The sequence below is a fragment of the Synchiropus splendidus genome, chromosome 6, assembly GCF_027744825.2.
Source record: "Synchiropus splendidus isolate RoL2022-P1 chromosome 6, RoL_Sspl_1.0, whole genome shotgun sequence".
Classification (NCBI taxonomy): Eukaryota; Metazoa; Chordata; class Actinopteri; order Syngnathiformes; family Callionymidae; genus Synchiropus; species Synchiropus splendidus.
In genome coordinates this window covers 7,111,033-7,138,973 of record NC_071339.1, presented here as the reverse complement: position 1 = coordinate 7,138,973, position 27,941 = coordinate 7,111,033, and the positions used below count along the sequence as shown (strand labels likewise).

The window sequence follows — 27,941 nt, the reverse complement described above, 5'->3', positions numbered from 1 at the left end:
TATTAAGCCTGTAAGAGCTGTACGTGCTTTCATTGGCTTAAAGCTACGGTGTCTAAAATGTCGGCTCTGTGCGTGACCGACTTTGTTTTCAACTGCATTTATTGTTTTGGTCAGCCACAAAATACAACATCGCACACACGAGGCTTGAATTTTACATCAAATACCAGAGGAAATAAATCACAAGAGGATGTTTTTAACAGTAATTTATTTGACATTAAAACTTTCCCCACAAACCTCCAGCAGCAAAAGCAGACCGAAGTTTGTCAACAATTCTGGGTGCAAAAGAAAACACTCATCAAGAGACACAATCATCATCATCATTATTAAAAAGTGTCATAGTCATTATAGTTCTGAAACGTAATCTCATATTTGATTTCAAAGAATTGGTGTGGAAGGACTGAGCTGATGAAAATTGGTTTTCAGTAACGTTTCTTTAGGCCACAGACCGCGGTGAAGCAAATTTGACCTCAAGATTTCATCATACTGCACGCAGCGGTCACACATCCAACCACGGTCCCTGGTGCGCCGCCCCGACTCAACACGACCACGACACGAATCACAAACGTAGAAGAAGTTCTGGAGAGTTCTCTTTTGGATTTTGCTGGACGGTTTCCCCACTCCTTCAAGAGTGAAGCCATTTGATTCTAGATGATGCGAGAGCTGAATTATGTGAGAAATAACCAAAAGATAGTTCTGAATTCAGTTCGTGTCTTACAGATCAAAATAAAGGTGTTTACAACTCTGTTCTTCACTCTTAGATGACTTTAACAACTGCACTTATTGCGAGGCCTAAATCAGTTGGTTGCGCGTGTCAGAGGAGCTGCGTCATGCCGATGATTTAAACATTCGTCCGCTACTTTTAGTCTCCATCACACGACTGAAAGCAGCCAGTTGAAATGCAACAGGGCTTTTTAGGGTCATGAGACAATTCAGGAGTTTGTGGATGGATTAAGACATTTAGCATCATTGAGTGGTCATTAACCTGAAGAGAATTATTTTAAATATTATTAGCAAGACCCTTCATTGTTTCCTAAATATACCCTGAGTGACATTACAGATGCCTAAGCTAAGCTCTAATTCGGGTGAAATGTAAAGAAGGAAATTCAATAATAAACTCCTGGGTGTTTGACTGTGACTCCACTGCATTATTTAGTTTAGCTTTGAGGGAAACATGACATTTGCTGGTGAACGAGCAGAGCTCTTAGCCAGAAACGGGTGAGAATGAAAGCCGTTTGAAGCCAGTGGTCAAAAACGCTCCACGCGTGCCTGCATGTGTCGAACGCTGCCCTCCCTGGAGTTGTGCAAGGCAGACCTGAGACAGTCATTCAGGAGGGGGGGGTGAAGAAGAGGAGCGGGAGCGGGGGTCACTGTTGCAGGTCCCAGGAGTCCAGGAGCTCCATGTGTCAGCACCATCGGTCCAAGAGGCTCAAATGCAGACTGACACTTTTCAAGTCATGAGAGTTACAGCGGTGAGATTTAATCGACGACATCAAGCACGTTTTTCAACACAGAATTGGAAGAAACAAACATCTCCGACACCCAAACCGGTCCATTTCATCGCGTGACGGACGCTTAAAGGCGAACGGTGTTGATCCGCAGTGGCTGCACGTTCTTGCCGTTGGCGTGGCTCTGGCCCGGGCTGAAGTACGGGAAGACCTTGGTGGGGAACTTCTCCCTGTAAGTGTAGAGCCAGGACATGTCGTCTGCGTTGTAGAAGATGAGCAGACCTTTGGGGTAGTCCAGGTACACCCCGACTTTCTCCAGCTTGCTCTTGACATTGAGACGGGTCCAGGGCTCGGTGCAGGCGCTGTACTGGTTCCCGTCGTGCATGACGATGCAGTAGAAGCCACGGCTGGGCTGGATCTGGATGCTGCCTTTACGGCTGACCGTCTCATTGGCCACGCCGATCATCCACTGGGTTTTCTCCGAGACCATCACCTCCCAGTAGTGGACGCCCGATGCGAAGCCCTCCGCACCCAGAACCGACACCTCCACGTCGAAGCGGCGTGGGGAGTCCTGCAGAGGTTGTGGGTGCAGATTCCCATAAGCAACAATGGTGCAGTCGTCGGAAAGGATCAGTCTTTGGTGGGCTGTGATGGGGTCGAGGGTCAACGCCGCAGGCACTGAGGTAACACAATACAAAGAAAGAGATTTCTGTCTAATTTTGAAATTTGCTGTTGTTGGCACGAGGGTGCACGTGTGCAGGGTGCGGGTGAGCGGCGCAGTCAGACGTCAGAGACACTGACAACTTGGCCCTTATGATTGACTCCAACATGTTAGTAAATCCTCCATTCATCATGGATCTTACTGGATTAAACTCATATTACTGTTGATAGTCTGAGCAGTGGCCCGCATTAATGGCGGTTGTTATGGCATAAGCGGAGGCTATCACACTACTATAGGCCACGGCTAGATGCCTTTAGCTTGTTAACATGACTGCATGAAAAGATGCAGACTGAAGCAGAGAGAGGTCGACCTGCAAGAAGCTACTGGCAACTCAACCTTCAAAAAAAGATCTAGTTTCTTGAAAATCCTTTGAAAGTAAACAGCCTTGGCAGAGTACATCTGTGGGGATCAAGTAACCTATATTCGGGTTTGAAACTGGTACTGAGAACCAAGTATGTTCCCAGGTATCATTATCAAGTTAGCGATTTTAATACTGTATCAATCCTAACTATCCTAAATTTCCTGACTGTAATTTCTGCGTCTTATACAGCGACGCAGTTAATCGTGCATCGTGCTGCCCAAATATTGAGCCACGTTACATCAAACCGATGAAATCACAGGCGTAAAGCGCTCAAAATGTTTTCGCCCGCGTGTCCACAGCTCCGCCCACAGAGCCGATCTCCTGGAGGAGCAGAGACAAGAGGCAGCAGCTGAGACCAGCTGTGGTGTCTGAACTTCAGACGTACAGGTGAAAAACATTTTGAGTGTTTTAATGTCAATAAAAGCTGTGAGGAGTTGATGATTCAAGTTCAGAACATTGGCCAGTTTGTTTCATAAGTCAGTCTCCATGCTGGAGCCTGTTTTCAAAACTAGTTTAGAAGTGATCCTCATGCAATTTAAAGCCTGCCGCACCACTGACCTTTCTACGGTGCAGACTGCACCGCTGCACCAGTAGGTTATAGACCAGATGTATTTTCCCTCTTAAATGTAGTGGGTGCAGCTAATATTCCTATGCTCTCCATAGCCCAGAATCTACAGTATGACACTCCTTTCAAATGCCATGTAGCTGCACATATTTTTAAACGTGTCAGTCAAGGTACGGATTTTCTTCATCATAAAGTCTTGATTTGGGATTTCCTGAAACATTAAACACACTTTAAAATGAATTCAAACTACGGACCTTCCGAGATGGAGCTCCAGCTCGAACCACTTTAGCTACATTTTCATGTGAAGAAACTAAAAGTGACTGAACTCGGCAGAATCTACTTGAGCAAGTGCGTCATAACCTTCATGTCTAAGCCAGACCTAAACGGTGTAGATCTCTCTAGAGTGTGCTCCACTTGCTCAATCTCAGTGATATCAACTCTGCTTTAAAGCACGCAGTTCAGTAAAAACAGCAATTACAGTGATGGAAGCAGCCGTGCCGGCCTGCTGGGAATTCTTTGCTCGCTGGCTGAAGTTTCATTTTTAAAAGGAGTCCTTTCTGCTGAACAACTGCTTGCTCCTTTTGTTCTCTTGTTTAAAACAGCCGATCCAGCAAAGAGAATTTGTCCTCTGTATTTTTATCATCTGCGATGCCGAGAGGTAAAAGCCTGGCCGGCAGCCAGAGGACAGGACGGAGCGAACAGCGCTCAATGACATCTCCAGTGTTTGTTACGATCCAGCCATTAAAATTTCACAACCCTGGTGCCGCTGTGTCAGTCGGGGACACGTGTGAGAATAGAACGTGTTTGGCTGCTTAATCGTGAGGAGGAAGGAGCGGCGCGATGACGGAGCGATGAGTGATGACTGGTGATTGTCTCTGTCGACTCTGGCAACTGCTGGGGATGGATCGCAACCAATTGTTCCATTTGGCAGAAAGTCAAATGGATCCTGGCTTCCCCTCAGCCAGTAAATGAGCTGGAATTGACACAATGGTTTGAGGAGTAAGATTCCTCATGAAGAGGGAAACACAAATGGGTAAAAACCTCGGGCTACATCCACCTCCTGATGAGGAACACCTCCTGCTGGCCTGTGTTACGGTGCGTGCGGAACTTACAAGACATTTACAAGACAAACACAATCTGACCTGGAGAGACATCCTGGAAAAGAGACTTCCAAATGGTGTACTGTAAGGGCCCCATGTACTTCGATGTTGGGAAATCTTCGTACGTCAGATTGGTTTCATGTATCTTCCCTTTGATCCTTATGAGAGGGGAAAAAAGGCACAGATCAATATCAGGCTGAATCCACTTAAACGATTAGCCCCCAAATAACGCTGACCCTGAGCTGACCCAGCACCAAGGCCTGTCGGTGACTAATCTGATACGAGTCTATAAAATCATCCTGGAATCTGATGACTGATGAAGCTCTGCGTGGGGAGATGATGTGTCATAGAGAGGAGGAGGAGGAGGAGGAGGATCATGTCACGAAATCACAAGCAAAACACAATTACAAATCAATCTGTGGGCTGCACAGCATCTGCTTTTAGATTTAAACTTGACATTTCAAATTACCCAATTTCAACAATTGCCGGTGAAGACAAACACTACATGTCCTCTTAAAAAGGAAGTTCAACAGCTGAAACAGTTGCTAGTCAAGAAAGCTGCAAAACAAAACACTTTAGGTAACAAACCCTCATCCCAAAAATCCTCTCAACTTTACGGAGAAAATGCAAAGAACAACCAGACATGATCTCTCCAGCTGGTCTGGACTGGAGGTCCTCAACCTACTTTGGTCTGCCTCCGAAGGAGAAAGCGACTCGTGTTTGCCACCTAGTTCTTTCAAAGCTTGTGACTACAGCGAGGATTTCTCCCTAGCACCGACTTTCCCAGGCGGTCGGTACAGTAGCAAGACCACCATTACAGAGGCAGGAATACACCCTCGCCACTCCATCGCAGGACACACACGCACACACACACCTAGGGGCATTGACCTCGTGATCATGTTTTTGGGCTGTGGGAGGAACCGGAGAAAACCCATGTACACACGAGGAGAACATGCAAACTCCATGAGAAGGGTCACCGGGAATAGAACCCTTCTTGCCGCAAGGCGAGATTGCCTCCGTGTGGTTCCCTACTTGTGTTATTGTTACAAAATACTGTGAGACATTATATCAATAGAATGCATTCAGACATTCATATAATAAAAGGCTCCAAGATACTAAATGGTTTCACTCAACTATCTAAATGTGGGTTGTATGGATTACAAAATTATGGCTGGTTTCTCACAGGACTTAACACACCATCTGTCCGGGGCTTAACAGAAGTCGTTCATAAATCCAAAACCCGCTGGCTTTTATAGCTCATGACAGGATACACGTGTGATGTTCAACATGCTGAATGACTATCAACAACATTTGAGGCTCAGTTCAGGAGACAGCTCAGTTCTATTTTGTCAACTGAAACTCACCTCTCGGATGTGACGGCTACTCCCTCTAGGAAATCGTGCCGGCCTGCTTCGTTGAGGCGCTCCTGCAGGATCTGTATTCCTTCCTTGACGTCTCGCAGCTGCTGGCTGTAACGCTGGATCTTGTGCTCGATGTCTGCGAGCTTTCTGGCCGTATCCGTCTCCAGTTCTTCCAGCATGCTCTTCTGACGCTCGCGCAGGAAGCGGTGAAGTCGATCGAATGCATCACCGATGGTTGCTCGCAGACTCTTAGCTGAAGACTGGAATAAAAACAAACATGTATCACTTCTGTGATATACGTTTTGTATAGTGAGTTAGTTGGAGTGGGATGCAGTGTTCGTCAGCCACCTGAAACTGAAACTTTTAAAAACACCCGGAAAGGAAACTTTCATGAATGCAGTGCTCTCTGTCTCAGAATCCCACTACAAGCGGCCGCTATGTAAATATTCCACGGCCATAACAAAGTCTCAAGAGATTCACCAAACTGCGACGTCCCACATCAAAGTAAATGTTTTTCAGTTGTCCTTTTGACAGAATAGTTGCTTCATTCTGCAATGTTTTTTTTTCTATTTTTTGCCTTCTTGAAGGTGTATATTAAAACGTGTCTGAATTGAAATGATGTAATGGTTCATGTTTTCACATCATGTACACAAAAGGTCCCATCATTTTGATTACAAATTCATTGTCAATCCAAGTGTTAAAAGGTATATTAATAGAATGTATTTAGGTGTCTATTGCGTTTTGAAAGTTTATATTTTAAGTTTAATGACGCAAAATGTGGTGTGGAAGTTAGTTGTCCTTTCATGTATGCTTTGTACAATGCACATTTTGGGTTTGTGATGGTCCCCTAGACTCAGCCATTTCTCATCTTGCGGACTGTGCTACCAGTGCAATGATGTTACGACTGAGTCGATCAAGTCGACTAGTCGTTGCGGCCCATATTCCATCATCACCCAATTTTTAAATCTTAAATTTAAGAATGCATGTGTTAAAATGGTCAGAAAAGAAGTAAAAGTAGGCATCAAGTCTTTATTACTCCTTTATTATTATTATTCCTTTATTAGTCATAAGACTTTGAAGTACTCAACTATAAAATGACAAATGGGCACGTGAGGAAAAAATGCAGAAAAGCACTTTCGAAATTCTATCCTGTAAATTCTTTTTCATACCACATGGCATTCTCCGTATCTTGTACCATATAATGTATTGTATATACATGTACATTACGAGTAATAAATTAGAGCTCATTAGCCAAGTCGTAAATAGACTTAATTCAAACACATCTCTAATGAACTTAGAGAGAACAGCAGATGGACGATGACGAGAGACGGACAATTGTTGCTCACACACAAAGCACAGCAATCCTCACAACCATCTGAGTGAGTGCAGATGGTGTCAGAGTGGAAGGAACTAATCCAAAAGTCATTGAGAATATATTGTCAAATTGTGTCCCATCTGTGCAACACAACGCATGTGCAAAGACTGCAGAACAACCTCAAGAAAGAAACTGAAGTAATAGTAAATCAGTTTGCTGTGAGAACTATGGATGGCACAAGATGTTTCTTGAGGGAACATCAAGTGTCAGCGGTGATTTGCGCTTTAATTAAAGAAAGAAAAGCGCCATCAGTCTCAGTCAAGCAGCAGGATGTGTCAGCGGTATTTTAAGACTTCTTGTCTGGTGTTTGACAGGAAGGTGGGCAGGATGTGCCCTCCTACCTGGGTAAAATTGAGTCGTGACGGTATGAGGGGGGACTGCGGTGTTCATTCGCTCTGACATGTCTATTGTTGTAGCCCAGCAGGCTGTGATGGCACGGGGAAGGTGTCTGCCGCCCTGGGAGACAGCAGGCTGGCAAGCATGTGATAATGGACCCCGCTGGGGGAGAGAATAAAACAATGCATATCTAACAGACAGGGACCCTCCCGGGTGCAAACAAGCAAGGCAATTAAATGAAAAAGCCAGGCAGGTATATGAAGTGGAAATGAAAGCGGAGCTGTGTTGGTGTTCCCTTTTTAATTCCACGCTAAAGCCAAGCTGGGCCTGACATCAACCGTTAAATGAAAGCGAGGTAGGCATTTGGCGGTTAGCTACCTAAATAGATCGGAGATCAATGCAGTCACGGTGTGGCTGTCTTCCAGGCAGTGCACTCAGTGTAAATGGATGTAAATCTAATGAGATTCTCAATGAATAGGGGGCGGCATGCAGCAGATGGGGAAAGTGAACAGAAACGCCTAGTTCTGTCTGGCAGTCAGGGGTCTGCAGTGCAGGAGGATGATGCAGAGAAATGACCAGACGCAATGACTTAGGACGGCTCTGGGACACAGGCTAACTTTGTTAGGGTGGGCCGCCTCTGTGATGTGGCTTTCTCTAACGTAATGAAAGCAAATGTTCACATCAAACACCATCAGCTTTTTAAGGGCCAAATTACAGTAGGTATTTAAGATAGATTTTTAAAAGCCGAGCATGTGTGACCACACGTGTTTGGCAGAAAATGTTTTGTAGCAATATTGCTGGTGATAACATCAGTTTCCAAAGTGTGCTGTAGTGAAGGAAGTGAAAGACGACGATTGACTTGAAGGAAACCAAACCCTTGACCTGGATACGAATAAACCTGCAGGTATTCAACGGTTTATAACCACAAACTCTGCTGAGGGGCAAGTGAAATGGGTACATAACTGCAGTGACAGGCCTGGACGCGTTTCTTTTAACAGTACAGAAGCATGATGCCATAAAATATTCAGTGGATCCTGAAGGAATGAAATGAAGGTCCAGCGGGCTTGGATGATGCAACGCCAATATTAGCAGTGAAATGAGGAAAGACGGATAACCTTGTGCCATTATGAGCTAAGAATTCTCAAATGTTGAGTATTGTCAGTGGCGACAATCACTTGTCCCAGAAGTTTAAAAGTCACCAAGTGCCTGTGGAGCATCCTGCTGTCCTGCAACAATGACCTGGGAATACCCTTCATCTGACACCAGGCAGTCACAGCGATAACAAAAGACAGAGAACACACAGCTTTTTACATGTAAACAGACTGAAACACAGGCGGAGTCCAGCTGCCATAACTCTACTTTTAGAAGCTTTGTGTGGTTCAGGTTGAGAGCAGTTGGTTTTTGAATATGCCGTTTCTGAAATGGCTGCTGTTCCAAATTAGTGGGTCAGAGGTGCATAATGTTTTCTGTGATTAACTTTGCAGCTACACTGGATTTAAAATGAGTAGGAAGGTTCTAGCACCGAGTCAGCTGACGCTCCACTCAGCTCTTATAATGAATACAAAGAGTGTTGCTGGGCTCACAGATGAAATATGAGAAATGCGCTCAACACAGATGTCAATTAAAAACACAAGTATCAATCGTTCATTTGCTCCTCTCAGGTTTTAATATATCAGATTAAAGTAACCACTGCCACCAATATAATCAAGTGGTCAAGCTGGACCGCAGCAGGACGCAGGCAGGCATGAGATCTGTTTGATAGCACGGTTCACCGCAGAGCTGCAAAGCATCTCTCTCACCATCTCAAACTCTCCTTTAATCAGTAAGAGCAGACAGATAAGAGAAACCCGCCTATCTTGCCCAACTAACAAGCCAAAGAGCATCAGATGGGTGATACAGGTTGATGATGCCTTTCAGTCAAGCATCCATTCTTAAAAAGATTGAGCAAATAATGTCTAAAAAGTATCTTCAGCCCCGCTGAGGAGAAAACCATCACTTCCTGTTTGCTGGTTTGTCGACGAAGCCTTGCACAGCAATTAAGCAGGACGTTGTCTTTTCTGTGATGGACTTGTGACCTTTTCCACTCAGCTAATGAACTTAACTGGACTAAATCAGAGTGCTCGCAGTATTGAACCAGGGTGAGGGGAAATATTCCCTCTGTATATCCTGGCATCCTGCACTTCTGCATGCACATGTGGCACAATCCTTACAGTCTTAACATAATCTAAGGAACTGGAGGTGGGTCTAGACACCAGTGTCCATTAATCCTGACTAGAACAGACTTTAAAAACTCAAGGTCAAAGTCAAGGTAGATCTCACCTTGGTCTCGGTGAGTTGTCTTTGAAGGAGCTGCAGGGCCTCGGTGTGCCCCTTCTCACTGTCCTGCAGGGTGGCCAGCTGTTCCTTCATCTCCCTCTGAAATACAACAACACAAACATATCAGTCACAGCTCATATGGAGGTTAAAGTATACAACCGAATGGCAATATAAAATGTATGAAAGAGAGGCGCTGCTCAAGGGATTACAAAAGGAAAGTAGGCCTCATCTCTAGTCAGACACGGGTTGGCAGAACCCACACCACTAAGCCACCTCACAGTCTCCTCCAGGCAGCAACGATGCTCTGTCGGAGCTGCCAAGAAAAGCTCCAGTCACAAACGGCCTCTGCAAGTCCCATGTGCCAAAACAAGCGCACACGAATTTCATTGCTTAGACAGATGTGGTTCAGCAAATGAACTCCCTTCAGAACGACTCTCAAAAATCCAGCGAGACGTAATGCTGAAGGTGCAGATTGGACTCTCAAGCAGAGCAGTTCAGGAGTGCCATTTTGTTTGTTAAATGTATTGCGGTAACAGCAGGGGCAAAAATAATTAAACCAACATTTTATGACTCATTAAAAAGACCAAAACAGCATCTGAAGCGGCTGCAGGGTCTCAACAGTCAAGCAGAGAAAGCAAAGTGTTCTCAATGGAAAATAACTTGCAAATATATTTTCTTTATTGTGCAGTGGACTGTGTGTCACACCGGACTGAAAGTGAAATGAATATTAATCTATCGTCCTGTGAAGTACTGGGCCATTCAAACACACAGGGCTAGCTAAACAATCATCCTCCTATCCACATGTGGCGGTAATAAAACGCTTCTTTTGGGAAACATTTTGGCAACAGTGATGAAGGCGAAGGTCGGATATTGTGGTTATTGAAAAAAATAACAATGGATACTGATTGTATGTAGTTGAACCCACAGGTTTTGGTCGTTTGAGATTATGTGCAACCAAATCCAGTGTTACTTCCTGAAGTCCTGAGGTCAAACAAGGAACCCTCCATCATTCTGTCCTGAGGTGCCTCTGTTCATCAGGTTTAAAAACAACTCAAGTTGTGCTTTTGACCGCTCCCAATGTGAGCGTAATGTGCTGCCAAGAAGAGCTGTGTTTCTGGGAGCAGAACTGCCCAACAACAATCGCACTCTCGATGACCTGAAAGAATTTAAATAAGGAAGCAGGACCATTCACCATTTTAACAACATTAAATAAAATTGTCAATTTAAGCATAGGAAACTTTCTCTTAGGCTCCCAGGATCCAGATTTTTTTCAGAGATCTGAATGCTCTCTTTGCTCATGTAACCTTCCAGTCACATCCACTGTGATCGGATAAAACCCAAGTGCAATAAAATCCTCTAAATGAAGCAGCCTGCTTTAAGAGACACCCGTCAGCAACGAGGACAAGAAAAAAGATCTGCATTGACAGGAAATCTTTTAGCTCCGTGTCTTCAAAAGAAGGTGAAAAGAGCCAGCATGAATGGTAAGATTTCAGAAAAGGCTGGCCTAGATGACAAGCTGCGGAACAGGTGCAAATGTGGGTCTCGTTTCCATTGGCGCGAAGAAAAACAATGCTCGGTGCAGCAGAGGAGCATGACTCTCCATGTTAATGATAGGAGTGCGGCAGGCGCGGCGGACGCTGCACCTCATCGCTATGCACTTGTCTGCAGCAGGTCAAAGGCCACTCCCACACAGCTTGATGGACAATCCTAACAGACGGAGCGGAGAAACACTCCTCCACACTTCTGTAGCGTATTGTCTCGGTAAATAGTCAAAGAAAGGATACAGTAGCCGCTGATATTGCTAAGCTAACAGACCATGAGTTCTTCTATTGTTCACATCCGTCAGGCTGAATTTATTCAAGGTTATAACTGTTGAGTAAACCTGTTCAAACTCAAACACATATAATTTGTCTGCTCAAATATTATTAATATCAATTCACAGGTAGCCATAGAACCATAAATCAGTTATATATATATAAAAAAAAAAAACAGCCTGCTGGTTAATTCTGAGGTGACTTGTTAACCGTGTTGGCTAAATATAGCTACTTATCTCTGTGTAAATGTAAATAGTCCTCCGCCAGGATCAACACTGCCTCACAAGACAAAACGCACTTGGAAATACAAACTTGAATTCCCACTTCTACATCACAGCAGTACTCTATCAAGGATGGTTTTTCGTACGACTTGGTGACAATTATGATCTCAGTTTGCTTGAAAATAGCCTGTTAAATGAGAAGCAGAAACACTGCCATGGAGTAGTCGGAGGCTTTCCTTTGGCACATCACAAAATTGAAGTGCAATAAGGGTAAAAATCATAACGTACCACAGGAAATAACACAACACAACAATATACAAATAAAACCAGACAATACAAAAGTGTAGTAAAATGGTATTATGCAGGATTTCCAAGGTTTCCTGAAGTCTGAAGTCGCACACCTGGCTGGACACATGAAGAGAGAACAGACCAGCGCTGACTGGAGAGAGATTTATTTCTCACGATTATAAACGAAGATTTCCACCTATTCAGTAAACGTCAAAACATCCCCCTTAGAGTTGTGGATAAAACCCAAGTGAGTCATTAAAACTTTGAGTCAATTTCACAGGATCTGTAAGACTGACAAGGCCAAGTACAGCAGCTCTTTATAAACACTGACTGTAACCGGAAAATGTGCACAGAAATCATAAACTGTTGAAACAGAAATGGACCGGCAGAAGTCTTTCTCTATTGTTCTGTGCATTACTAGTCTGAAGCATCAACAAAGCATTTGTGCGTTCACATATCGGTTAAAGAAGAGTAGAGACAGGCGGATGAATATTTTATGTCTCTTGTCTGGCAGTGATGTCAGTGGATGAGATTGCTATGGAGTAAATCAGATGGCTAGTTGGACGTCAATGTAGGGAAACACAGGACATGGACACGAACATACAAGTTAGTTTCTTGTGAATAGCTGACAGAGAGTGTCACATTTTTATATCCATTACTGGAGTATTCATTTGTCTCAGTACAGCTCAAGCTGGTTGGCAGAATGTCCTCTTCTCTTCATCAGTTGAATTCTCTTTGAAGAGCTGGTGCTCGTGCCCTATTTATGGCTTTGTACATGACCAACAGCGAGTGTCTCATCAGATCAGGTAGTTTCAGTGCTCTCCAGGTTACTAGTGTTTGCTCTATTGTTTACGTGTGACAAACTTCTATTTTGGATAAATGTTACCCCTCATATCCACAGTGAGAAGCAGGTGTGGTATTGTCAGTTCGCAGTGTTGTTCTCAGAGTTCTTCACACTTTTTCACTCAATTAAGTTTGCATTTATTCATCAGGAATACATTATTTATTTTGATATTTGCCACCTCTGAAACTGCTCCTGCTTACTTCTATTTTCTCCACAGAGAGCCAGCGCCATTTATTCAGAATTACCACTGGAGAAGACTTTTTGTCCAATTTCCCAACTGTGGGAAAAATAAAAGCCATCTATCTCGCACATACACAATGCACTAGATGGTGATCGGTGGCAACAACCAATGTAGCGTGTGCAAATGGAAATCATCGTCAGAAACCAACCAATCTCCAATCCAGCCCCTGGGCGATGACATCTGCTTGGGAGCATCCTAATTCAATTTTAAAAGCGTGATTCTTGATTTACTATTTCTACAGGCCGCAATTGCTCACTGAAAGAATTCTCTGGCCTCAGCAGCCACTCATAACTCAGTCGCCCTGCACTTATCTTTCTGGAAGGCCGACAGAAAATAAATCAGACAACAAAAGACTAGGGGAAAAAATCCATATTCTTTAGTAACCAACATGCCAATTTCGAGGCCGACAACTTTTTTTTTTTCTATGACTTGCAGCAGGATTCTTGAAATTGCTATCTGTAGAGGAGCTCAATATTAAATCTTCTGTTGTATTAAATCCAAACAAAACAAGTGTGAGTCATGTCTTTGCTTCGTGTTTGCCTTGATCTCATGTTCATCAGTCTCTCAAGTGACTCAGCGTCTTCAAAATAAAGGCTACAATTTCCTCCACCCCCTGGTTTAAATCTGAACTTGAGTGAGGCACGAGCCACAGAATAACAGTGCTGTTTCAAGCCTCAGCTGCACCACGTTCGTAACAAACACGCTTCCATTGTGGTGATATGATGACAGTGAAGTACAGCTGAGTCACGTTCATTTTATCCCCTCTGGCCAAGTTAGCTTCGGGTGACCCAATAAAGTCCCATTGCGACACCAAACAGAACATGTGGGGCTAAGCTGAATTAAAGCAGGCGAGGGGAACCTACGACGCCAACATTTAAATCCTCTTGAAAGGTTTCAAGGCCCCAAACCGCGTCCCTAACGTGCAACGTTTTCTAATCCTTGTAATCTTCCTAAAAGCAAAAATAAAACCTTTCCGTGTTGAGGTTTTTGGAAATGACTTCCAGAGCAGAAAACAGTAGAACGAGGGATGAATGATTACTAAACAGCAGAACATTGACTTGGTTGTGATGTAGTAAGTGGTAGACAATGCATGTACAAATGGACATATTTCATAGTGTTTTGTGTTGGTAGCCCTCTCCTGTCCGTCTCATCTGACCGACACTGGTGTGACATGACATTTCCTCAGGACGTCCAGTTGGAGGAGAAAGGAAAACAAGTCAGATGAGTACAACTCATTCTTGTTTTCCTCCAGTGGCACAAAAGGTCCCCGACAAATACAGTCAATACCAAAAACATGAAGCGTAAAAAGCAGTCTAAACAATGAGCGCACCATCATCAGGAACTCATTCATGATTTAAAGAGAGCCTTGTTGTCTTCAAAACGGTGCCCAGAGCAAAGGCAAACAAAACATGCGGAGTCACAACATGAATAATAATACGCCTCAGGCAGGAGACGTCTCGCGCAAGAAGAAGAGGTTTTTTTTTGTGATTAGCTGATACCACAGGTGGCAAACTTGAAGCTGATCTGAATATCAGAAGTGAATAACAGCAGAGGTTGGATGCTAGGATTTGAGCAGATTCACTTTCATATGCTTATTGCTACGCAACAGGAGCACGACCCCCAGGAGAGCCATTATAAGTCAACACGCTGAAAGTAATTCTCACAAGGAGAGTGTGGAATAACCTTCATCAGTCGAAGGTTGAAAGTCTGTCATGTAGCTGGCTAATAATGCAGCGGGCGGTGACGCAGTAGGGAGTCAGCTGAGCTGCAGTAGTGCAAACATTTTGACTGGCTGTTCAACATAACACTACCTTTCAGGACATCCAAGCATACACAACACATATATTATTGACTTTACTTGATAATACATATTTAGAGCTACACAGGTCGCCACGATTCCAATCCAGTGTTTTGTTGCTTATTTCAGAGAGAATGCTAATATACCGCAGCATTGTCCTACTTTTCATTGTTGCAGTCAAAAGGCAAAGATGCAAGTCTTAACAGAATTTCCTGTCATAAGACAAGTAGCGTTTGTGTACAACTACCCAGGTGTCCTTGTCAAATCGCAGGAGAAGCATTTAAAAAAAAAAAAGAGCTTCACACAAGTAAAACAAGACACCGCTGTGCTTACAATTTCTCTTCACACCATCACCATCTTAAGGTAGCCATTAACATTGAGATGAGTCGCACTGCATTCCAACATGTCTGTGGCCAACGAGCAGGTTTGTGCAGTCGTGGGCAACATGTGGCCGCTGCCTGTTTTTACGTGGTCTTTGTGAGGTCGGTCTTGAAACTTGAAGCTGACCGTGTAGAAATATTTACGTTCATGTTTTCAATTAATAGTCCCCAGAGCGCACGAGCCTGTTGCTCAATAAATGCTGGTTGTTTTGTTGTTAGCCGCGGACAGAAGCCTCCAGCAGTTTTCATCCATTAAAGAAGTAGACTGAAGCATAAAGTCAACGCGCAACTAAACCTACAGTAACATGTTAGAGCCAACTCTACCACTGCTGTTTGACAAACAACAAAAATACCCTGAAGGTGTGAAAAGAAACAGACACTTGGGTTGTTTATTTTGCATTCCTTTGCGAATGAAAAGGATATTTTTTATTTTTTTATTTGTTAGTTTCTTTTACCTTTTGTGATTATATATTTTTTATTTAATTGATTGTCAGTTTTCTGTTTTTCATGTGAATTAAAAGGTTTTTGAATACTTTTGGTCTTCTTTATTTATCTGCTCGGTATTGAAAACAGTATCAAATACCAAATATCATTCATCAATATCCAGTTTGGAATTTTTGTATCATGACAACCCTATTAAAAGCATATTAAAAAACGTGTATTTATACGTTAAATATTGATGGCGTACCAAGCATATTGATACAGCATCACACCATGATTTAACACAATATTTGAGATCGTGAATATTTTCTGACAACCCTAATAAACTACTTCCTAAACTACTTATTGATTTATATTAAAATCTTGCGGTAATACTTTGTCATAATATCGTCACTCCCTTTACAGTTAAGACCTTCCAATGCATTTTTTGCTTTCACAAACAAAATTCAAAACTAATTCCACCATAAATGTATCTTTAGAGATTTTGAATCAATCCACAAAATGTACTATTTTTTTTATAATTCCACAAGAGAAAGAACAGAAATAGGTTTGCTGCTCTCAGGTCATAGATCAGAATGAGGGTCGAAGGGTCTGTTTTCGAGGAAGCCAATAAGCCGTTGCTCAGATTCAATTGTTAATCATTAAAATACATCAGAAAAATGGGGAGTCAACTGTTGTTCATCAACTGTGCAAATGTAAATTATGCCACAGAGAGAAGGACTAGTAAAAGAATTATACATTTGAAAGATAATCTTGAAAATGTCTGAAGCTTGGACCCAAATAAAGCACCATGGAGGATATAAAGCAGATCCCATCAGCAGATTGTCTGTGTGCAATATGACGATAGTTGATGCAGAAAAAACAAGGTAGCGATGTAGAGTTGCATGGTTTGTGCAATATCAAAACACAGGGGAACAACACGATTTTAAATATCACACAGCTGCCCTCATTTGACCTCGGCTGTCAACTTAAACAAAAACTTGGGCTGTAAAAACGCTGAGTCAGACTGAAAATCCCAGTGTTGTTTTATATTCCCAGACACTGAGCTCAAGCTGTGCTCACAACCCAGAGCAGTTTCAGCAGAGCCAGCAGCGTCTGCACAGGGACGTTTGAATCCCAGCAGGCTGTTCTCCGCCAGCAGAGCAGCCAGGGGCCATCTGAGCTGACTGGGCAGGACAGTGAGCATATACAACATCTGTCAGAGAGAGATGTAAAAGGAGCTGTCACATCGCTGCCACCGTCTTATGCAATTCATAGCAAAGAAAAACGAGGAATGCCAGTGCAAATTTCATAAACTGATCATTCCCCTTTATTTGCATCTATAGTATCAGTCACACATTTTCTCTGTCCACCAATTGTCCTTTAAATTAAGGTGAGTATGGTGGAGGAGGCGAGTTGTAGTGGCAGTACTTAAGGGAAATGCCGAAACGTGTAGACCGTGATTGGCAAAGGACAAAAAGGGATTTACAAATCTGCAAAGATTTCTTGCTATGAGTCCACAGACGCGCCCGAACATAGAATATAATGGATATAGATAGAGACAAGTAAGTAAGTAAACCCTGAAACTGACCCTTGGTGGACTACAGGAGGAATTCCTCCATAATAAAACATGCTGTCTTTTTTCCCCTGCAAAGCCTCTTTGGATTAAACCTTTCGGAGCCAGCGAGAGGACGATATAAATCATGTCAAACATCTGCGTGAAGCATCAACTGCACTCTAAATGAGCCTGATCTTGTTGCATGAACTCAGAGAGGACCTCATTTGTTTACCTCTGCCTTACCCCAGTGGGCGTGGAAGCTGTGAGCTGCACTCATATTTATGCTTCCTTCATAAGCTGGCTTGATGGCTATATAAGCCAACGGCTCCACCTAACCAAATAAAGAGCTCTGCCTCCCCCTTCTACTGAATAAACATTTGGGAAGTTAGTTGAACTATTAAATCACACTCAATCATTAACCTGGAGGCCTCATGAGGGACAGTAAGGACCTTTGCCAGGGTCACGTCTCTTTGTTTACTTGTATAAATATAAGGCAAGTTTATGCATCACTCCGATTATGTTTTCAGAAAACTGAATTACAAAATGAGAAATTATTAGTGTCCTAGTATTTGTAAACTGACTTCAGATCCATTGCACTTTTTCACTTGCAGCACTATCTTTAAAAGAGGTATATGCTCTGATCATTTTATCTACCTTATTAATTATTTTTTCTATAAACCATTTAAGCTTCTGCAGCAGTTAGGAGATCTAATACACTCATTCACGTGGGCTTGAAGTCAAGATAAAGTTTCATATAATTGTGCCGTTGGTGAAAAGCGTGCCACTCGCCAGTTGAGAAGATGAACATCACAATCTGCTCCACGTCTCACTGACTACGGTTAAATGCAGAGCCTGACTATGGTCATGGCTCGATTAAGACGCGTAGTCCAATTGCATTGAGTTCTCTGGGTTTACATGCTGCAGAAAGAGAGCCGCATTACTTTTGTCACCTCAATGTCAAAAGGTGGTGTCGTGAGGTCTTCAGTTTTCCAGTTCTACAGACAATAGAGGAAGAACACACGAACTTGACAGGTAGCGAGGAGCCATTTCAAACTTATATTGTTATACAGAACTGTATTGACAGCGATTGTGCTGACCTATCAACTGGTTTATCTTAAGAGGTCCAGAATCAGTGCAACGGAGCGACGGTTCGCCAGCTGCACATGCTACTCATAGTTGAGCTACAAAGCTATGCGCTAGCTTAGTTGAGGAAATAATTTGGTTTTCTGGAGCGTCATGTATCTGCTCTCATTGAAAACTTGGCTAATGAAAACCTTTTCTGTGTTTTACTACCAGAGACACCAAGTCTGTGGCAGAATGATGGCAGTGAATGATGTGGGACCATAAACAATGCAGAATGGTGCGACCCTTGAAGAGCGATATTGTTGCCTGACATTACATAGAAACACCTGAAAAACATTTGACTCTGTCACCCATGCAACTGAAAGAACTGAAAGAAGCTCCTCACATTAGCGTTTCCATGGCTAAATATCCCCGTTTATGTCTTAAAAGAAGGTTATTCTAAATGTCTTTCCTCTGCGAGCAGCCTCAAACTAATGTAAGATCTTACATGTTAAATGTTTGAGGACTACTCTGTGGTTCGACTGCAGCAGGAATAAAATATTAATTTGCAAATGCGAGACGCAGATGAAGGGAATATAAATCAGGGGAGATCGTACAGCCTGCTGCTCCCGAATGATTAGCCTGATCAAAATACATTACGTGGAATAAACAAGCTCTAATAACCACCAGACAAAGACTACATAATGGAGTCGCATATCAAATTAACAAGCAATTAAGGGTCCACTGTTTTAACAGCCAAGTCGTGCAGAAGTGGTCACAAGAGGTCAAGTTCATTTCTGAGGCAGAAAAAACAAAGTACATTCAAACCAGTTGTGGGCTGAAGCAAACTGGTGGATTGCAAGAGCAGTAAATCTAGATTCACATTCAACATGTTTGCACCATCCTCCCGCTCTCTTGTCTTCCCCAGAAATGAAACAGAAACAATGCTTCGCTTCACATCGTGCAGCGTGAAGCCACTGAGCAGGGTTTGGAGATTCCCTGATTAGATGCTGAAATGATGGCTCATTTTAGCAGCGGGTCTAATTAAATCTTCTGCAGCATATCATAGACACGCAGAATTACAAGAGATTATAAACCCGAGCAGCCCTGCGCAGACTCCAGAGAACAATGGCCACTAATCTCCTTAAATTCTCCCCTTAATCAATCAGCCAACGCAGGACTTTGTGTCCCACGGACGTGGTGTCGGTGCAGACTTTCCACTGAAATCCTCCAACACAAATCTATCTGCATTTGCATCTTCTTTTAAGCAGGCATGTGTGCAGTGGATCAAAAGGAACTGTTAATAAAACATCTCTTGCTCCACAATCATATTTATTTTATGTCATCTTCTAAGCTTCCTCAGTGAGGCAAGACAGCTGCTTTACATGTGAAACCTTGATTTAAAACATGAAGCCTCCAACACTGTACAGCAATGTCAGTTACTGGATTTCATAACAGTTACATGAGCAACATTAGGCTAGAATTGATTCAAGCAGCAGTGACAAATGTTTAGGAGCAGGGGTGCACCATTATGGACAATATGATAGAATATTTGTATCAATACTGTAGGTACTGTACTGTAGGTGAACGTGAAGGTGATTTACGCTGCTGGGGGATTGCTTAAAAAATGTGTGTAAATATGACTATTGAGAATTAAGGTAGAGCGGAAGGCCAAAGAAGAGATTTATGGAGATGGTGAAGAAGGATATGAAGTTTGTAGGTTTGAGAGAAGAGGAAGCAGAGGAGGAGGATGATCCACCGTGGCAACCCCTGAAAGGAGGAGCCAAAAGAAAAAAAAAGAAGAAGAGAATTACTAAAAATAAATAAATATTACTACTCAGCGAAGATGGCCTTTCCGAGGACTAACAGAATAAATAAGCAACTACAGAGTGCACTCTTGACATGCAATTCAATACTAACAATTAGAGAGCACAGGAACAAATCCAGTTCTAATGTGTCCCCATCTACTTCCCCTCCGAGATATCGCTGCACCATGACTGTTAATTCGGAGGACAGTAATGTGTAGTAAGAGAAGTGCAGGTGAGTTTAGGACTTGTATTTACTCCTCCCAGCCACTGCTCACTGAAACGGCAGCCTACCAACATGTTTGCACCCACTTCAGAGAGTGATCGGGTCAGACGTGAATGATTGACAGGTCTGAGGCAGACACGGCTGCAAAGTTTAGTTCTGCTTAGTGTGAAACCTCAGTGAAATATTCAACGTGCTTCATATAAACAGGTCATTCTGAATTAAATGACACAAATTGTTGGATTGAGAGTAGTGGTTTATGCCGAGCGTTGACTGCGTCGGCGTTGATCATCTCTCCCTGTCTGGGCATGTCTACTCCAGATGCCGTGACCAGTACAGAATTCTTTACAAATGTGAATCCACTGGCAGTGTCCGTCTCAGCAACTGAAGCAGCATACGTCGCTGCAGAGCCACCACCTCAACTGCTAAAGCACCATAAACAAAACAGGTCGCCGCAGCGGGGGAACGTTAATTTCAAAATAACATGCAAAAAATATATGAAACAAAATACCACAAACTATGTTTGTTCATCTCAAGGTCTGTCTGGTACTGCTCACTCTATCAAGCCCAATACTATAATAGTCACTTCAGCAATTTGTAGGGGACAGTGAAAGTCCAAGGACCAAGGCCAAAAAAAGAGTGGAACATCCTGACCAAGAGATTCAAGTTTTGGTGAGGAGAGATTGAAGTATGAACGTGACAGTGACAAACGCACTAATGTAGTATCTTTATTAACAAGGACGCCGTGGTCTGACCAGTTGAAGAAAGAGCTCAGCTGGAAAACAAAGCCTAACCGCTAACTAGTCCATCTACTATCACAAGCTCCAGGTTTAGACAGAGAGAAGCACATGACAGAAGAAAGGACCCCAAAATACTATTCTCTTAGAAGGAGGTGAGAAGTCATCCAGTGGAGGATCTGAGCTGAACTGAGAAGAGCGATTTTAAGGAAGTTAAAGCATCTATTCAGCAGGCCTCCTTGATGGTGTTCAGGGTGTGTTCAACTGGGAGGAGCCTCAGGGTGACTCCCTTCTGGAGGAGAGGGTTCAGTGATCTGATCATGGATGAACAGACACAAACATGAACATAAGTGCAGGAGAGTCTCAAATTACTGTCCTGGATACAACTTGACGAAGAAAAATGACCGAATAGATGAATCGTAATAATGGTGCAGTAACAAACAAGAAGAAAATCAACCTTGTTCGAAAACCACCAAAATCATATCACCTCCAAACAAGTGCATTTCTTACCAAACCTCCTCACATTCTCAAATCCAATTGTAGACAGAACCACTTCCTACAACATATGAATCACAACTTGAATCACATTTTGACTTTTCAGCAAATTCAAGAAGCAACAGCGACCAGCTAGCTACTAATGTTTTCATCTTACGCCAATGCCAATTGTGAATTAGTGTTGACAAGACAAAGACGCTTCCTTTCTCTTTCCAAGGTGGTGACATGTTCCGATTTTTACAGGCAAATAAACCTGGAGTTATAAAACAAATGGTTTTGAAATATCCAAAGTTGCTGAGCAGTCATGTTTTCCATTCCATCAAAGACACATTTGTCCAAGATTGAGGGAGTGTTTACATAGCTACTTGATAAATACCTCTTACTCAATAGCTCCCAGAAAGATGAGGGGAAAAAAAAAACTCTTTTGAACTCTCCTTCCTGTTGACATGCTTATGACATAAAGGTGCAATCACACTTGGCTGATTTCACAGGAAGGCAAGTGAGTGCGTGCCTGGATATCAGCTGTCAAAAGAAATGACAGAGTGTGGAGCAAATGGAGGTCAATACACAAGTAAAAAGTAGCCTTTTAAGGATCGTAAAGATCCATTCTGATTTGTGTGATGAACATTGTGTTCCACTCAGTCAGTTCTTCATCCCTCCAATCTGATAAACAGTAGATCACCATCGAAGTCCTCATTAAACTATATGCTATATGCATGGTAGCAGATGGTGCAGTGCAACAGCAACGACTCAGTAATGGGGACTGTACATTCAACAGTTCTAATGCTTAACAGCTGCAGAGACATCTGAATCAGTTTACTTAAGCGTCGGCCAAAGTAATCATCTTAACAAGACAAAGTGTTTTCCGTGGTGGATGTGGCATCACTTCTGCTCTCATACAAATTCCGCGGCTCATCTGGGCCGCAGTAAACAACCAGTGTGGCTGTTTCCAGCCTCCAGCGTCATCAGTGGAAACAGTAACAAGAGCAACAGCGGCCATCACTTCTCTGAGAAGGAGGACATTATGCCAGGAGTCCTCTAATAGCACATAACGTCCTTTTCAGTGAGTCTTTATCAGACAGAACGCTGACACACCAACCTAAATTCCTGGTCAATGATCAGTACATTTAAGTTGCAAGAAACCATTCAGGGCTACATTTGAATGAAAGGCACGTGGAAGACAAGAATGATGAGAGACACGCACGAAAGCAGACCCTGGAAAGCCACGGGGGGGTGGCAGACGTGGGTGCCCTTGAAATTGTCTGACTCATTACTGCAGCAGCACAGCCGTGCATGGTGATAGCAGGCTTTGAGAAGCTGGAATGTGACTGTGAGGGTAGTGAAAGACGGCCCGTTTTCAAAGCACCAGATGATCACTTCTAAAGCTGACATCCTTTCTCCCTCGATAAATGCCACCCGGCGTGACACTGAGGGAAGGCGAAAGCTGCACATGCACTCGCTCGACAGATGAAGAAGGAATGACATGACGTTAGTAAAAGATAGCATGCAGGTGAAGCGCAACATCTGAACGACGGACCTATGTGGGTGACCAATGTGACACAGCCGCAATCAAGTCATTGTCAGCCGCGTGGGCTCAAGTCTACTGCAGTGCTGCTTTCACAGGCTCAGCCACTACAGGTGATCTGCCAAAATAGCCTTCCTTCCTTCCTTCTTCTTAAAGTGGACTGCTGCATAGGATGATAAGGTTAGCGGGGTTTACAAACAATGACAAATGCCATGTTCTAACAGGGTTTGTTGGGCAACAGGTGAACTGCTATATTAGCTCCATCGTGACTCAAGGAACGAGTTAAATGGTTTCACATTGAACAGTCACTAGCGCTGACTACAACCAGGGTGGAACCAAAACAGTTCCAGAAAGAGGTTTTTGTTCCATCAATCAGGCCCACACAGCTTCACCAACGCTGTCTGAAGGCTGGATACCATGTTAAAGCAGGGGTTCCACACTGATCCAGGAAAGGGCTGCAGTGGGTGCAGTTTTTTGTTCCAACCAAACAAGTGCACATATTTTAACAATTCACGCATCAGCTGGAACAAACAGCACCAGACTGACAATCAACTGGAGCCAAAACCAGCACCCACTGTGGCCCTTTGAGGACCAGTTTGAGACCTCTGGGTAAAACTGTGTGCGCTTGTTTGGTTGGAAGAAAAAACCGCGCCCACATCGGCCCTTTTTTGGTTTGCTTATATTGTGACTACCACAAACCTCTAGACAAAGTAACATGCTTGACATGACCCATGAAGGTCGAGGTTTGTTGAGCATCCTCACTGCTGCCCATGTGACTACAGAACTCCTTCACGGCAGTGAGACTGAGTGATGCGGCACTCATTTATTTTCATTGACGTAGAGTCCAGAAAGTGAAAACAAGAGAGAAGAGGCCAGACTGGAGTGAACTTTGGAGTTGGGTGCCGCGGCACACCGGTTGAAAAACGCTGGTGTAAATACAAACATCCAACTGGATTACCTGACATGCTAACAAATGTGCTAATGTTAATGCTTCTATCACAACTGTCTCTATGTAGTTCCTGAACACACCACGATCCTGGTTGCGTCTGCATCAACATAAACAACTTTTTGAAAAAGGCTCTCCAGTCGTTGAGGTCTGTCTCTAATTTCAACAGAACATAAAATAAATTTTGATCAACCTTTGGTCACAATGCGAATGTTGATAGTAAGCTAAACTGCAGTTATATTCACTGATCTTGTTGAAATTCTTTTCAGTCTATAAAGCACTACAGAAACGTTCAGTATATTAAAGAAAATACATAGTTCCTGTCTTCTCGCTTGCTTGAAGTGCAATAACGCTCTTTTACCAGCAGCGGCGCCAAAAACACTTAAAACTACTGCTTTAATCGACAAAAAAAATTTTTTTGAAAAGAACATTACTCAACTTCACTTAAATCACCAGCAAGCAGAATGCTCTTTAATCCATTTGGCATCAGTATACAAACTCTGGCATCATTTATTAGCATTGGTCTCACTTGCTGAAGAGATTTTCATCCCAACAAGACTTTATATGGGGCTGAATAAAGATTATTGATTTGATTGCATTCAGTAACAAGGAGACCGTAGACTGTGTTAAGACCAACTTGTCCTGTGGGAAAAAAATGCAGCCCTTCATTTCATTGGAATGTGAGAGAGCTTCAGCACAGTTGGGGTGCAGGAAAAAAACAATGGTGTTGGAACTTTAATCAGGCTCAACAATTGGCTGCAACACATCATGCAAGCATCCAGGAGGCTCGAATGCACGCCAAAGAAACCCATGTTTGACAGCTCCTCCAGACATTCGCCATATTCATTGTTGATCTGAAAACCATCTCAGTGCATTACAATACCCGGTGTGTTTCCTTTTCTCATTGTTGAAGAACAGAGGAGGAAAGTGTGTTTTAAGAGATGACAGTGGGAGAGAATGATGCATTGCTGGGCTTTTGAAAAGGAAAAAACTGGTTCGTGCTTGTCTCCAACTCCCTGTTTCTAGAGAAGAATTATTCTGTATAACTTTCAGGTCAACATGCTCTACAGCCTGCAACTAAAACCTCAGTTTGAGTTTTGAAATCTTAAATTGGGAATGAAGAACACACAATTTTGTGTTTTCTTTCATTGCACCAGTCCTCTTTGCTTAGAGTTGCAACAGAGCCAAAGCAAACTGCATTTATTGATTAAATCAAAAATAAGCAGCATGCTTGCTTCTTGAAGTTCCAAAATCCTAGTGAACGATAAGCATAAAAAGATGACACTTTACTTCATTTCACGTCACTTACTTTCAAGACAAAGTCAACACAGTGGTGAGAAATTATGTCAGATAAAGTCGTTTTCTTGGTGACTGTAAATTCTCACAGCGAAGAGATGTTTTGTAACAAACCACATGACTTGGTGAAAAGGAGACTCTCAATGAACTGGCGCTCCCTTTCAGCACTGTAGACGTTGTCAAAGGTTCCTACAAAATGCCAAACTGTGGCACTGATGAGCTTCGAATAGAACCCAGAGGCAAGGAAAAAAAAAATTGGCATCATGTGTTGAGTTTAATTACGTCAGCTCCAAGAGTTAGAGTTTTGACCTTTCTCGTGCATTTCATTTAGAGTCGGATTAGAAAATTACGGAACAGGCCGCTGACGTTCACAAAGCCGTTAATTATATTTTATGAAACACGGAAAGGTCAGAAATGTTCTGTATTAGCCTCCTTTGTTTTAGCTCACTTTAATCACCCAAATGCCCTTGGTCAATCGGCGGTCTGTCTTCCACTCGCAACCTTCCGTCTCAGCTTGACCTCTGTGACATTTGAGCCATCACTTTCTTCCAAAACTTTTATTTGTAATTATATCATTTTTTAGATATTTTCTTGTGTTTAATTTAAAACTGCCTTTTAACAGGACATACTTTAATAGTAGTAAGACTGTCATTGACGTTGTGTAATATCATGTGTCTTTAGAATGCAAACTAACTATTGTGGACTAAATCATTTCAGGGAAGGTTTGATACTGTAAACTACAAAAAGAATGTAAACTGTGTGCGAGGTCAATGGCTCTATATGGCCAATACACTTAGACTTGACTAGTTGAAGAACACATAAGTAATCACAAAGCACACAAGTTAAACACGTAGCAAGCCACAACATAAATATTTGTAATACCAAAAGTTGTCTGTGTTCTTGTTCAAATGTCACAAGAGAGTCACTCCATCCTGTGGTTTACACTCAAGACAACACCGCCGATCAACTGCCGTTTAAATCAGCACCTCATTTCCATGTGACCATTTTGCAAAATCACACAAAAAAAAAATTCAAAATAGCAAGTATTATAACAAGTAAACAACAAGTATTTTGAATGCCACGATTATTCATCATGAATTGCAACTGAAGTCATGACTGACCTGTATCTCCTCGTAGGCTTCGTCAATCGTGGTCACCTGGTGCTGCTCATGCAGTGCCGGTTCGTCACAGAAAAAACACACCAGACTTTTGTCAGTGAGACAGAAAAGCTTGACCTTCTCGTGGTCCTTGCAAGGGTAGGAGTTTCTCTGAGCGTTTAGTATCGCGTCTAGTGGGAAGGCGGAGTAACGCTCCACAATATTGGACAACTTCAGACTTGGAGAAAGCAGAGGGTCATTAAAGGTTCGGCGGCACTCAGGGCAATCCCGCGTTCCGTGAGGCTCCTGACGGCTCCAATGCTCTGTAATGCACTTTCGGCAAAAGTAGTGTTCGCAGCCGAAACTGACTGGGTCTTGATAGATGCTGAGACAGATGGAACAGAGGAGCTCGTCCTTCAGACAGCAAGCCATTTGCAAGAATTGGCACCAAGCAGCATGTACAGTGCTGCGCAGCTGATCCTACTGAGCTTTATCACTGCTTCACTGGTTCCTTGGCATGGGGAATAGGACTGGCATTCTTGAGGATCATGAAAATTTACATGCAGGTCTGTGAACGAAAGGCAGGTGACAGAAAGGTCTGATATTATTATTATTATCACATATAACTGTACAGTTTGATTTTCAAAAATAATGATGCAGTCATTTTAATTGAGTCCTAACACACAATAAAAAATGTGACATACAGAAAAAGTGCATTAAGTGAAAAGGTTTAACAACCATTAAAATAGCATTTGACTCAATATTTTCTATAAAACACATTGACAAATCAATTTGGAGCGGCCAAAACACAATAAAAAACGACGATAGCTTTTTCACCTGCAGCATTACCTGTCTTTCAAATCTACCTTCCAGAAGAGTTAGAGCAGCTTTGTTTCACTACTTTCACCGACCAGAACAAATAACACAATTTCACTGACTTTAATGTTCATCTTAAATGAAAGTTGTAACACCCTGCTTTCTGGAATTGTAAACACAAACGGCCAAATCCGTGACACCAGCTCACGGAGGGATAAGCTGAGACTGAAAATCACAAGATAGTTTCACCAAAAAAAAAGAACAATAAGCAACATAATTTGAACAACCTAATAGAATATACCATGTACATGTGTATCAGTGGGATTAAAATTACTGAGTACATATGGGAAAAGCAAGGAAAAAGGGTTGGTCCTACCAGCTTCCGTCCGGCGACATCAGCAGCTCTTCTGTGAGAGTCTTTCAGGAAGAGGAGCAATACACAGCGGCAACAGACCGTACCAAATGTCTTCATTGAGCGGGTAAACTCAAGATTAAGGAAATCACCTTACATTACTGATGTCGCCGACAGTCGGTCTCAAAAATACTTTCACAAGTTAAAATAAGCGATCAGCTGACATATTGCGAACAAGCCAAATTTACATCGAGTTTTGATGATACTCAAAATGTACGTAATACCTTCCCCCCCTGCAATAATGTAACATCCCGGATTTACTCTCTCAGCTGCTTCGCCAACAGCTGAGGCTTTTTTTCCCCCAATATCCACTGAAACGCGTCACTTCACCTTCACAAGTCCATTAATACAGTTGCCAGAAGTTACCTTTAAACGGAGACATC

At 42.8% G+C, this 27,941-nt stretch overlaps 1 protein-coding gene across 1 annotated transcript; it reads right to left on the bottom strand.

The window, feature by feature from the left end:
- Positions 1 to 7: 7 nt before the first annotated feature.
- trim62.1 (tripartite motif containing 62, tandem duplicate 1) lies at positions 8 to 27,670 on the bottom strand. The gene is made up of 6 exons (XM_053867967.1): positions 27,523 to 27,670; positions 26,355 to 26,898; positions 9,584 to 9,679; positions 5,557 to 5,813; positions 4,235 to 4,350; positions 8 to 2,123 (listed from the first exon to the last, which is right to left on the bottom strand). The coding sequence occupies exons 2-6, from the start codon at positions 26,760 to 26,762 to the stop codon at positions 1,573 to 1,575; spliced, it is 1,428 nt and encodes a 475-aa protein (XP_053723942.1). The 5' UTR covers positions 26,763 to 26,898; positions 27,523 to 27,670; the 3' UTR covers positions 8 to 1,572.
- Between the last annotated feature and the right edge of the window lie 271 nt (positions 27,671 to 27,941).

Bases quoted from the DNA above. Each gene is read 5' to 3' on its own strand.
- trim62.1 (XM_053867967.1), bottom strand. From the start codon at position 26,762: ATGGCTTGCTGTCTGAAGGACGAGCTCCTCTGTTCCATCTGTCTCAGC. The intron at 5,814-9,583 runs GTGAGATCTACC...TTTTTATTCCAG, and splicing joins GACAACTCACCGAGACCAAG to TCTTCAGCTAAGAGTCTGCG. The intron at 2,124-4,234 runs GTCAGATTGTGT...GTGTTACCTCAG, and splicing joins TTTCCAGGATGTCTCTCCAG to TGCCTGCGGCGTTGACCCTC.